The sequence below is a fragment of the Peromyscus maniculatus genome, chromosome 2 (assembly GCF_049852395.1).
Source record: "Peromyscus maniculatus bairdii isolate BWxNUB_F1_BW_parent chromosome 2, HU_Pman_BW_mat_3.1, whole genome shotgun sequence".
Classification (NCBI taxonomy): domain Eukaryota; kingdom Metazoa; phylum Chordata; class Mammalia; order Rodentia; family Cricetidae; genus Peromyscus; species Peromyscus maniculatus.
The window spans coordinates 146,805,186-146,818,584 of NC_134853.1; the positions used below are offsets into that span (position 1 = coordinate 146,805,186).

The 13,399-nt window shown below is 49.3% G+C and overlaps 1 protein-coding gene across 8 annotated transcripts in view; it reads left to right on the forward strand.

The window, feature by feature from the left end:
* Positions 1 to 13,399, forward strand: part of Csmd2 (CUB and Sushi multiple domains 2) — a 576,074-nt gene that overhangs the window by 383,428 nt on the left and 179,247 nt on the right. For all 8 annotated transcript variants that reach the window (XM_042271897.2, XM_042271900.2, XM_042271904.2 and 5 more), the window contains 5 exons: positions 990 to 1,184; positions 9,479 to 9,617; positions 10,540 to 10,727; positions 11,424 to 11,612; positions 11,806 to 11,922. In XM_042271897.2, coding sequence (XP_042127831.1) covers positions 990 to 1,184; positions 9,479 to 9,617; positions 10,540 to 10,727; positions 11,424 to 11,612; positions 11,806 to 11,922 — 828 coding nt within the window. The remainder of the gene's footprint in view (positions 1 to 989; positions 1,185 to 9,478; positions 9,618 to 10,539; positions 10,728 to 11,423; positions 11,613 to 11,805; positions 11,923 to 13,399) is intronic.

Consider the following 13,399-nt stretch of genomic DNA (forward strand, 5'->3'; position numbering starts at 1 on the left):
CTGTTTGCCATCCTTCACACAGTGAGGCAGATATGAGTCTAGCTTCCCAGGCATCATCTGGTGGAGGAAGACCTGGAATGCTCTTGGTAGAGGTGGAGGAAAGGGTATCCTTTCATGGGGGGAAAGGAGAGGGGAATCACTTGGAGGATGGGGACTCATGCTCAAGAAATCCAGGCTTATCTATCACCAAACCCTCCTCCATCATGTTCTTATCAACTTGCAGAATGACCCCGAATGACCCCGCAAGAGATGTGCATTATCCATTTTATAGGTCAGGAAGCTGACCTATCATACATGGCAAAGGTGGCCCAGGACCACATACTGATAAGAGCCAAGGTTCAGTATCACTCACAGGGTCCCGTCTCTTTTCCTCGGCTCACTCGCCACATTATCAATTGCCTGGCAGAAGGAGAAGCAACCCTGGCACGAGGCAAGGACATAAAGGCTATGGCTTCCGACAGGGCTAATTCCAGGGCACCCACTTTATGATGTGTGGTGTCCATTAGTGCCACAGGACTGGGAGCCAGCTCCCCCGCAGCGTCCGTGATCCCTTAGCCATCGGAAGCAGGGAATGGATTTGACACTGAAGAGACAGATCTGCCACTTTAGCTGCGTGGAACCTCAGTTTCCCCTCTGGTAAAGTAGGATAATCATATCTCCATGATAGAATTTTGACATGATACAATTAGCTACCATGAGGAACACAGCTCACGGCCTGATCTGTCAGCATCCCTTAGAATGTAGTGCTCAGACAGGCTGATGATCAAGTTCAATGTGTGCCTGTTTTGTGGCCAGTGGATTCTGTCCGTCATAACCACAGGGTCCCAGGTTCTGGGCCACCTAGCATCCCTTCCAGCATGCCAAGTTCTTGAGGAAGCCATGGAGTTCTGAGGCTGTAGGCAGCTCATTTTTCTTTGGCTATCCATCTGTGTGTCAACCCAGTCTAATCATGGCCTGGATTCCCCCCCCTCCCCCCTCTTTCCCCCCAGCCTTCAGACATAATGAGTGCCCAGATCCTGGCGTTCCAGTCAATGGCAAGCGGTTTGGTGACAGTCTGCAGCTGGGAAGCTCCATCTCCTTCCTGTGTGATGAAGGCTTTCTCGGCACGCAAGGCTCTGAGACCATCACCTGCGTTCTGAAGGAGGGCAGCGTGGTGTGGAACAGCGCTGTACTGCGCTGTGAAGGTGAGTACCCACGGGCTGGGACCGCGGCTGTCAGCCTGCGGGCTGAGGAGAGGGAATGAGTGCCTCCAACCTCTGTGGTCCATCTCTGCATCCATCCATCTTCTCCTCAGTGACCCAGGGCCTCTCCTTGCCGTCATACCGGGGTGGGAGACCTGATGGGAATGCTTTGCCTGGGAATTTGAATTGTGACCAGACAATAAACTGGAAAAACTCCTTCTGGCATATCAGCCACCAAAGTGTGTCTTCTTTCAGCTCAGAGCTCACGATACGACAGCTGTGAGAACCTGGGTTTCTAGTTCCTGTCCCGATGATCCTGCAGTCCCACACGCAGGGATGCCAGCACTCTGAGTTTACCCTCTCAAGGCTGCCTGTTGTCCTTTCCTGCATATGTTCATTCCTATCACTTCTGGCCTCTCCCTGCTCCAACAGCTGTGCCCCTTAAATGCTGCCTTGATATCCCATGGTCACTCTCCAGGTGATGCAGAACAGGCCAACTGGAAGACACGTGACTCTCAGCAAGTGCCAGGCTCATTACAGCATCTGCCCAGCCCTGCCGTGTGTCTCAGGGCAGTTTTGAAACTTCCCAGACAAGCATTTGGTCCAGCAGACAGCAGATTTCAAACGCAGTAATCTGTGTTATGCCTCCTGAGGACAGGGCTCATAACAAATCTGTGTACCAGGCACAAGGCTTGACACAGATCGGTGCTCCGTGAGACTCTCAATAGACAGATGTTACATGTCCCAACGGTACGTTAAGGGCAGCTGTGCTGTTTGGACAGTCAGGGGCTATGGTTTTGAGAGTAGAAACCTGTTCCCTCTCATCTCTGTGATAGACAAAGGAAGGATACCTACCACCTTAGATCCAGACCCCACCCCACAAGTGAGAGGTCCCAGGAGGATAAGGAGGGGAGGGCCTTTGAGGGGGCTTTGCCACCCAGCCGACAGGTGGGTGAGATAGGAAGGACCATCCAGAGGCCACCGGATAAGCCACTTTACCACCCATCAACTGAAAAACAGAAAAGAGATGGGTGGATGATAAAAGATAGCCATCTTTCAAGGGTCTCCGTAAGCATAAAGCAAGCACCCTTTAGTATTTGCTGTGCTCCCATTGTGTGTGAGCTCCCTGAAGTAGGCCACCACCCTGGCTCACAGTCTTACACCTGCAGAGTGTCCAACACTTGGCCAACACTCAGTCAATGCTGCTTGTTGAATGAATGAATGAATGAATGAATGAATGAAGTCTTAACGCCCCCCCCCCCATGAGAAATGTGTCACTAGCAGACCTACTCTCTCCACCTTACAGCCAACCAGCCAGGTCACAGTGGGGAAGCCACAGGGCCTCTCTGTGCCTCAGTTGCCCCGCCCCTGAAATGCAGGTGATTCGGGATCTCCCCGCTGAGTTGTTGTGGGCGCGTGGCTGGCAGACAGAGAACACTCAGTAGCTGTGGTGGTTAGGATCATTCGAACTTGAGTTTGACCATTTCTTCATCAGGCCAATCAGATCAGGAGTGACTGCCCTTTGGGGGAAAAGGTTATACGTCAGAGAACAGTGAAGTTAAAAACCTTCGAGCTGGAGCGAGCCAGGGCCCAGGACCCCACGCTCACCACTGCGCCCTCCTTTCGTCTGGGCCTGGTGAGCCCCAGCCTCCCGACCAGCGTCTTCGTCTCGATTTTTCCTGTATGTGTTTTTTAAATTAAGTATCCCCACCTGGTGGACAATTAAATGAAGACACTAATGGTCTTTCAGGCACTCCTTTAATATATTCTGAGAGCCACTCCAGTTTGGAGAGACTGTAACAGGGTAAGAAGGAAATGGCTTCTAAATTTGGACAGGCGGAAGATCGTCACCTGCACGTTTGGAGGCAGGAGTGGACAGAGGTTTTCTTAAAGGACCGGAGAGGGAATATTTTCAACCTCGTGGACCCTAAGGTCTCTCTCAGCTCCACTCTCTCGCTGCCACTCAAAAGCAGCCATGGGCCGCACCTGGGTGGCTAGGCTGGGTGTGGCCAAGAGCAGCATTTGTGGTTGTGGGTGCTGGAAGTCAGAAGTGTCCTAAGCAAGGTTTCCAGGTGCAGGGGGCTGCTTCCCGGATGTCCTGCACATTCATCTCTTCATCGTCTGTCTTTCGAGGAAGAACCAAATCGCCGTGCCCCTCTGTGACAGGTGTGGGGCAAGTGTCACATAACCATAGGCTAGCACCAGCCCCAGGAAGCAGCTGTAGTTATTGTCCCCACCGATGCCCAGGAAGACGAGTCACCTGCCCAGCGCCGCCCCAGCCTGTAAGCACTAGCGCCAGAATTCACACCCGGATTCTGGGCTGCCCTTTGGGGATGATATCACTGCATCCATGGTAATATCAAACGTCTTCATGCAAGACTTCAAAGTATTCCCGCCGAGAACAAAAAGCAGGTTTTCTACTTTTCACATCCCAGTAGGAAATTAAAACAAAAGGAAGCATATTGCCTGTCGCCAAAGACAAGTCTCAGAAACTGAAAGCATAAAGCAATGACAGTACTTAGACAAATGTATCAGTTATGACAATGGAGGTAATTAAAGTCCCCGTTAAAAACAAAGGCTCTCAAACCGGACTTAGGAAAACATTCAGGCTCACTGAATTACATCGGGGGAAAAAGGGAGATCAGTGAGTACTTTCATATTGCAGTCTTTTTTCAAAATATTTTTTTTTTTTTTTGGTTTTTCAAGACAGGGTTTCTCTGTGTAGTTTTGCGCCTTTCCTGGAACTCACTTGGTAGCCCAGGCTGGCCTCAAACTCACAGAGATCCGCCTGCCTCTGCCTCCCGAGTGCTGGGATTAAAGGCCTGCACCACCACCACCCGGCCAATACTGCAGTCTTTTAAAGAGACTCTCCTCAAAATTTCAAACCATGTCCATGCGTAATTTTTTTTAAGTTAAAAATAAGTAAAGCTCATTCCCCACGAGAAAACTGTTTAAGATCTGGAGCAGTGGCTGGGGAGAGGCTCGAGAAGTAGACTGCTTGCCACATAAGCAGGACCTGAGTTTGGATCCCCAACACCCATGTCAAAAGCTGGGCCTTGAATGCAGGGTCCTCCTGTCCAAGTAGCTTGGCTTACAGCTAGTATTTCATCCCTTCGTGGATGTATGTCGGGCATCTCCTGTGTGCCAGGCAGTGGGTTAGGTCCAGGAGCTCTCCTCTGTCCTGTTAGAGAGCCTTTACCACCTAATCAAGTTAGGACCCCCTCTTCCCTTTCAGCCTCCTTAGCCAGCGATGCTTGGGTTGTGTGCCTACTTGTTCCCTAGGCACCACCATGCTGCTCTGGGATGAACTTCCAGAATGATGTTGCATCCCTAAGAAAAGTCTGCTATATTTCTATGACTATCTCTAAGGAAGAAAAGAGCACCTGTGTAAGAGTGTTAAAGTGACTCTCTAGTTCATGCATTGGGACGGACTGACAGGTCTCAAGTCATTTCTTAATCTCTGGGAGTCTATTTCTGCCTCCTAGGGTTTCTTTTTTAAACTGAATCATTCATAACAAGACATCGCTTGCACTCTGAATTTGTCTGTGTATGAGAAGGTGTGTGCAGGTGTATGTGTGCATGCGTGCATGTGTGTGTGTGTGTGTGTGTGTGTGTGTGTGTGTGTGTATGAGAGAGAGAGAGAGAGAGAGAGAGAGAGAGAGAGAGAATGCATGTATGTATAAGAGTGTGAGGGTGCACATGTGTGTGCAGATGTGTGTGCATGCATGGTTGTGAGTTCACGTGTGTGTGTGCATGTTCACATGCACGCATGGAAACAAGAGGACAGTCTCACGTGTGCCTCAGGAGCCATCTACCTTGGGTTTTTGGGGTTTTGTTTGTTTGTTTGTTTGTTTTTTGCTATTGTTTTTGTTTGTTCAGACAGTCTCTCTCTGAGAGTCTCTCATGCACCAGAGGTCAGATATTATTTCTCAAGAGCTGCCTACCTGTTTTACTGGACAGAATCTCTTACTGGGACCTGCAGCTTCCCAGTCAGGCTGGGTTAGCTGGCCAGCAGAGTCCCAATAATGCACCCATCTTTTGGCATGTGTGCTGGGGCTTGAACTCAGGTCCTCATACTTACAAAGCAACCACTCTGCTGACTGAGCCATCCCCCAGCCCTTTGAACTCTGAATTCTACAGATCACTCCCCTGAGTTTACATGACCCCTTCTCTCTTGTATTTCTTTAATTGGCACTAAGATCTAGACACTTAATCAGACTCAGATTCCCTTTTCATTTTTTTAATTGACAGACCATGTAATAGACGGGGCTTTGTGTCTCCATCAAAGGCACATAATGTCCTATTGCCTCTCTTTTGGGACAGTAGGAGCTGTCTATGATCCCAGGCTGGAGGCTGCAGAATGGTAACACTTCATTGTTCCATCTTTTTATGAGCTGGCATACTTGAAGGAAACATATCTTATGCTAAGATATAGTTCAAAATGGAAAGATCATAGAGACAGTTATTTTACAAATTTTTATTATTTGCATATTAATGAATGGACTCCCTAACATCTTCCTAAGTTGGATCGTTTTAAACATCATTAGAGGTCAATGGATATACATTTATCTTGTCTGTTTACAGTTCTCATTCTGAGTGATGCCCACATTGTCCTCCTGGCTAGCCGGAGCCCTTTGATGATGGCCCAGCCTCTTCTTGGACGTTTTCCACCCCTGACCTAGCATCTCTTTCTCTAAGGCACCTTTTAGTGCAAATGGATGTTTAGAAGCTGAGTACTAAGGGTGCTTATTACCATTGACTCACCCCGTGCTTGTAAGCCTTTTCAATGAACACAGCTGGGAAATATTTTATCGAAGAAAATGCATGCAGGTTCATTTCATTTCAGATGAAGAAGCTTTTATCTTTTTACCTTATCTTCCTTGACACCCTGTTCACCTGTCTTTCTACTCACGCTCAAAAGTGCAAATCCCACACAGCACCATCCTGACTTCACGTGTTGTGATGCGTATCCAGCACTCTTGGGATAGTAAAGACAGTGCTGCCGACAATAACATGCTTACCAAAACTGTCTTCTTCATCGTCCTCATCATCATCATCACCATCGTCATCATTATTCCCCCAATTCTATCATTATTTCCTCACAGAGATGGGCTATCAAATTGCTGTCTTTTAAAATCTCTTTAGGTTCTTATTCATAAATGTGCAATATAGTATTGTATTTGGTTTAAGTTTTTAGAAATTGTACATCAATAATCATTTTAATTATCCAAAGTGATTATGTAGTTCCAGAGTTAAAGCTGTCAAAAACGATGTACATTTAAGGAAAGTAAAGCTCTGAGTATATATCCCTTCTACCCATGGGGAAGATGCTCCATATTCCTGATTTACCTGTTCACCAATTGCTCATCCGCGTGGGTACTAACACTGTGATACTAATTTAACTTTTGAAAGTTTTATTTTTACTCTCTACTTGTGTGCGTGCATATGCATGTCTGTATGTGGTTATGTGTTTATGAGTGCAGGAACCTGTAGAGGCCAGTAAGGTGTTAGCTCCACTGAAGCTGGAGCTGCAGGTGACCGCAAACTGGGCCGCCCCCTACCCTGGGGGTGCTGGAAACTGACCTCAGGTCCTCTGCAAGATCAGCTCCCACTCTGAGCCACTGAGCCATCTCTCCAGCCCCTAATTTAACTTTCATATTTCCTCTTCTTTAGATTAATAGAACGCAGGACAGCTGCACTCATAGAGACACACTGCATGCATTTAGTCAAAAACAACAACAGATTCTTTAAATGTTAAATTAGTATTAAAGTATTAGTGCTCACTCCGATGAACCATAAAGGAAGTGTGATGCTATTTCTCTAAGTGATGTTCAGAAGTTGGACTGTTAGAGAGACACTGCACCTAGGACTCCTCCTCTCTAGATCCTGCCAGTCATGGGCCGCTCTGGAATATGCAAGTAACAGAATGCAGGATTGAATAGCGAGGTCAGTTGGCCATCATGTGTGCACAAGAAGAGATTAGCCGTCTAAAGCAGTATAGTGGAAGAGAGAAGCCGGAACATGGGGGGGGGGCAGGCAAAGAAGGAAATAAATTCCCCCCTGGAGATTTGAGAGGGGGCTGTATTTACTCGTCTGCAGCCAGGGCACGCAACACTGCCTTTGGTCTGTGGCTTCCCGGAACTTGAACAAGGAGGTCAACATCCTGCAGCCAGAGAGGCGGGGCCTGGAATGAATGTGAGCCAAGACTCAGTGTCTGCTTGAGACCTCCGGGGCACAGAAGCAGGCACATCCTCCCCACCTCTGAGTTCTCAAACATGCGATGCAGGAAATGATTCTGTGAGATGATGGAAGGGTTTGGAAAACCAGAGTTACAGAAGCGGTAATACACATGTGTGATTTAGTTCTCGGTGTTTTATATAGACGCCATCTAATTGCTTAGTTTCTCTAAGCCTCCACTCGCAGAAATCAGAGCAATCATTCCCTCCTATAGAATGAGGGTAATAACACATGTGCCTTGTTGCTCCGCAGTTTTCACGAGGATAATCCACGCTAAGCCCCGCCACCTGGCAAGCGCTGGGTACCCTTCCCCTCATTTCTGTCTGTAGGACCGTGGTGTGCTCTGTGCTGCAGCAGGATTTGGAGATAGAGGTCTTCAGGTTAAATCTCAGCTCTGACTTCATTAGCTTAATGTCCTTTATCGAGGTTCTTAACCTGCTTGGCCTTCATTACCTCCTTAGTAAAATTGGGATAACAACATTATTAACATGCGTTTGGATGACATAGTAAAGCAACCCAGTGAGTAAGTCATCAAGAAGTATTGACACCTTTTCCTGTTGTCATTACTGTTGTTACCTTTTGTGTTAAAATCCTAATGTACTTTTTCTATTAAGAATGTCTGGGCTGGGGCTAGAGAGATGGCTCAGCAGTTAAGAGCACTGGTTGCTGTTCCAGAGGACCCAGGTTCAAGTCCCGACTCCCACACAGCTACTCACAACCACCCATAACTCTAGTTCTAGGAGATATGACCCTGTCTTCTGGCTTGTTCAGCACTAGGTACACACATTGTGCACTGACAGACAGGCTGGCCAGACACTTAAACCCGTAAAATACAGTATGTTTAGGAGAAGAATCCCTGGGCCAAGGGTGCACCTCAGCTAGTATAACGCTTGCCTAGCGTGTGCAGATCCCTGCGTTTGATCCCCAGCCCCACATAAGCTAGATGTGGGGGTGCTTATCTGTTCCCCCAGCACTCTGGAGATGGAGGCAGAATCAGAGTCATCCTTGGCTACATAGTGAGTTTGAGGCCATTCTGGGCTACATGAGACCCCGTATCTAAAAGGGAAGGGTGTGTGGTGGGGAGGGGAGAGATAGAAAGGGAAGGAGGGAAGAAAGGAAGGGGGGGAAATTAAGCAGCCGCTTAGATGACTCCAGGTGGGTTTCCATCTTGACGGCTGTTTTCACAGTCACAGAAACAAGAAGAGGAACCTTGGCAAGCCACTTGCTTTCAACATGTCCACATGGATAAGACAGGCATCACTCATGCTCTTGTCCTATTGGCCAACGCAGCCTCGAGACGTAGCATGACAGTCTGCCACCATGTTTCCTGAAGGAAGAGTGATGGAGTCGCTCTGATGACCATCACACAGGCTGGAGGCTAGGGCAGTGTGTCTGGAAGAAGGAATCATGGGAAGGAGCCTAAGCAGGAGGCAATGGCATGCTTCATGAGATCGAAGCCAGCCAGAGGGTGGGATGAACCAGCCGGTGGCCTGAAGAGTCACCTGCCCTGGACTGCATCCATCCATCCTTGTGGCCATTCTTTTACCCATCACTGAACAACCTTGAGCTACAGTTGTGTGTCGGGCGCTATGCTGAATACTGGGCATCCCTGTTGGAGCAGGCAAATAATATGGTACTCATAGTGTGGCGAGACACAGCACTGCCCTGAGCTGACCCCAAGTCTAGCCACTGTCTCCCCAGTGTTGATGGGAAGAAGTGCACTGAGCTGATGCCTCTGCCTCAGGCCTGACAATTGAGCAGGGAACAAAGAAAAAGGCAGCGTGACCCAAATATTAGCCCCACTGGAATGACAAACAGACTTCGCTGAAAGAATTTTCAGTCTTTCCCTTTAGGCCTTTTATAAACGTGCAAATGATGTAACCAGTCACATCTATAAGGGTCCCAGTCGACAAAGCTCACAGTTCAGGCTTTATGTAATTTTCCATGAAAAAAACAAAACAAGTCCTTGTTGGCTGACACATTTTATAGAGAGAGTTTTTGTTTATTTGTTCGTTCATTTGTCTCTTAACAAATCCGCTTTTCTCCCTCTGTCCCCCCAGCTCCCTGTGGTGGTCACCTGACTTCGCCCAGCGGGACCATCCTCTCTCCAGGCTGGCCTGGCTTCTACAAGGACGCCTTGAGCTGTGCCTGGGTGATAGAGGCTCAGCCCGGATACCCCATCAAAATTACGTTCGACAGGTGCTGCCCACCACAGCCTCGGGGAGGAGGGTGTCAGGATGATGTCTACCCTATGACAGAGTTGGGGGAAGGAACGTGATACTAAAACATCAGCGGGGAGGGGGAGGACATGGGAGTCACTGCCTTGTGTGGGGACAGGGCTCACTAGCTTTACACTTCGGTCTGGTTGGTGTACTGGGAGTCTGGCTGGGGAGGACAAGGGAAGTGAGTGATGGCCTGGGCCCCTAGAGCCCTTTGTCTACTATGCCCTTAAAAAGAGATGGCAAGGGGACACCATTAGAAGCTGAAGACCCATGGCATTTGCAGGCCACATAGCCTCAGCATGGGAAGGAGTGCTCCCCAATCTCAGTCCTAAATCCTGCTCAAGTGCCCCACTCCCAGGCTCTGCTTAAGCCCCTTGGTGGGAAAGTAGCTTCCCAGGTATGAGCCGAGACTTCCTCCAGATGGAGCATCAGTGGTGTGAAATTCATGGTCTGCAAACTGTCCGGTGAAGGTTGGCACAGGCAGCATGCTGTGCTCCATGAGGCACTTTGTCTGTGTTGACACACTCCTTGTTGCTTTGGGTTTTTAAACATCTGTTTACAGATGTCAAAGTTAATCTTAGTTCCCCAAGCCAAAAACCAGATTTGATCCTGGGGCTTCGGCAGAGGGATCTCTGGCCTCAAACATTGTCTCCAGGTCTTAAGATGGATTCTGGGCCATGTTCTAGGGAGGACTGAGTGCCCATGCACTTTTTAGAGAGGAAGAAGGAAGAGAGTTAACCACAGTAGAGGAAGCCCTTCCACATTGATTAGTAAATGTATGCAAATTATATTAAAATATCCTGTCTGTTGGAATCTAGTTGTCTGGAGCCTTGGGTGAAGCGGGGGCAAATGATACGCTTTGCGTTTCTTAAGATATCTCCATTTGCATCGTTTGGTAGGTTTAAAACCGAAGTCAACTACGACACCCTGGAAGTGCGAGACGGACGGACATATTCAGCCCCTTTGATTGGCGTTTACCACGGGACCCAGGTGCCCCAGTTCCTCATCAGCACCAGCAACTACCTCTATCTCCTCTTCTCTACCGACAAGAGTCACTCAGACATTGGCTTCCAGCTCCGCTATGAGAGTGAGTCTCAGTGGTTGGTGCCAAGAGGGAGAGAACCAGGCTGGCCTGGGTGGGTGAAAGCCCCCTGACTGTGCTCCTCCATGGGCCCAGCTCCCCGCCATCTGATAAAATGCACTCAGAAGCTGCTGCCTCATTCTCAGCCCCTCTCACCGGTCATGGGAACTGAGATGCTCACAACCCTCAGGCCAGGTCCCATGTGCACACCTCTCAGCTTCCTCTGTCTGCAGGTGATTGGGTGCTGCCTTACACCCCGCAAGGTCATGACTGACCACGACCTTGAAGTTAGCTGGCATCTCCCTCACACCTGCCACTTCTAATCATCTTCCCCGTTCGTCCCCTTGATTTAGAGGGCTAACCTCACCTCAGTACTTTCCAGACCAAATTAGGAAGTGCCATGGGTATGGGCTGAGAGCATCATGATGACAGAGTCATTTGCTTACCCACGATTTTGTCACCAAGCCTTTGTATAGTTAGTGCCTAACCCATAGCATGCCTTCAGTCGACTTGCACTGAGTGTGTTAACCAGCCCAGCCTGCTTGAGAGCTGGGCCTTCGAATGCCCCTCGTGAATACCAAGGGCCACATTTCATGAGTCACGAGTCGGCAACTGGTAACTTCTGCTTCTGTAAACCCAGGAGGGGTTCCTCCGTGGTGCCATCACACGCTGTCTGTTCCAGCTGTGACCTCTCTCTTCCAGCTATCACACTGCAGTCAGACCACTGTCTGGACCCAGGGATCCCCGTCAACGGACAGCGTCATGGAAACGACTTCTATGTGGGTGCTCTGGTGACCTTCAGCTGCGACTCAGGCTACACATTAAGCGATGGGGAGCCCCTGGAGTGTGAGCCGAATTTCCAGTGGAGTCGGGCCCTTCCTAGCTGTGAAGGTGAGGCGCGCCAGCAGGGGGCGCTGGAGAGAACATTCTTTTCCTGCCCTGAGAAACCGGGAGCCCCAGTCACTGACTGCCCACCCCCCATCAGTGAGGTTGGAGGTTTGGGGGTTCATGGGGCCCAAGAAGGATGGTTAGGGGAGCTCTCTGAGGCACTCTGACTCTCTCTCTGCCCTCTTCACTCCTGCAGCTCTCTGTGGTGGCTTCATCCAAGGCTCCAGTGGTACCATCTTGTCACCCGGGTTCCCTGACTTCTACCCCAACAACTTGAACTGCACCTGGGTCATCGAGACGTCCCACGGCAAGGGTGAGTGTGGCGGGGACCGGCCTCTGGGCCAGGACTCCAGGGTCCCAGGTCAGAGCAACTTCCGTGAAGATTTCACTACACAGTGACCTGTGAGCGTGGTCCGCGTTTTCTCACCAGCAAGGAAACTTGCAGGACCCACGCATCTGTCTGTGTCACAGAAGTCATCCAGTAACTACTGCTGAGACTCTACCCTCTCCATGCTTTAAGAGATCTCACCCGTGACCGTCCATCAAACCCCATTCAACAAAGTGTGTCCCATAAAACAGCAGTGCACCCTCATTGGTACAGAGATGGGAATCTATTCCACAAAACGCCCCGTGCGCGCACACACACACACACACACACACACACACACACACACACACACACGCGCGCACACACACACACACACACACACACAAGCGTGGGGAGCAGAGCTAGGAACTGAATTAGGACTCTATGCGTGTTTGCCAAGCCCCTCCCACAGAGCTGGATTCCTCAGCTCCCTTTTTACTTTTGAGACAGGGCTTTGCTAAGTTGTTCAGGCTGGTTTTGAACTTGTGATCCTGTTGCGTTCTAATATTTGGGATTGCAGGCCTGTGCAGCCAGGCCTGACTGCTATCATTCTTGGCAAACCTGTTGTCTCCGCACCATTGCTTAGGTGTCTCTGAGACCTTTCTTCTGTCCGCTCGTCCCTCGTGTCCACCCCTCAGATTCAGAGCGTGGCAGCCCTCTCTCACACAGCTTTCTTCTTCCATGGGCGACGCACACTCCTTTGCCTCTGTAGACTGTGCCGCTGCCTCAGCTTCCTCACAAATGTAGTCTTTGGGAGTCCAAGTTCAAAGCAAGGGTGCAGGTGACAAGTTAGTGAGTACTTCAAGCAGTGTTTGCCAGATGCCCCCCATGTGGCAGACACAGGGCTAGAGATCGGCAGGAAGCAGGCAGTTCCAGCCTGGACCCCTGATGCTTAGTCTAACGTCCCCTTAGAGGTGGGCTCCTCCACTGCGGTGTAGCAAGAGTTTCAGGCTCACAGCTTTGGGTTTTCTACCCTGGGTGTAGAAGCCAGGCATCCATGTTTGACAGTCTGCCACTGATAATTGTGAGACATGCTTTTAATAAAAATAAAATAAAGACTCTGATCTAGAAGAATTAGCATGCAGAGGAGTGGGGGGAGGGGGGCTGAAATAGAAGAATAACCCTCCTAGATACCCAAATATCGGTTTGAGCTGACAGTGTGTGGTGAATATATTATTAGTCCAGGAGTAGACATCCTTTACTCAGCAGGGGTACAGTCCATGTCCAGAAATAGATGCCTCTGTGTGCACAGGCCTGTGTACACAGACAAAACAGACTGTGAGACATGACTAAAGTATCATTTTAGATCCACCGAAGAGGTTAAATAAACAGAATTTAGAAACAGTGGGATTATGAGGCTAGAGGGGAATCTCAGTTGGTGAAGCACTTGCTTTACAAGCACAAGGACCTGAGTTCGATCCCC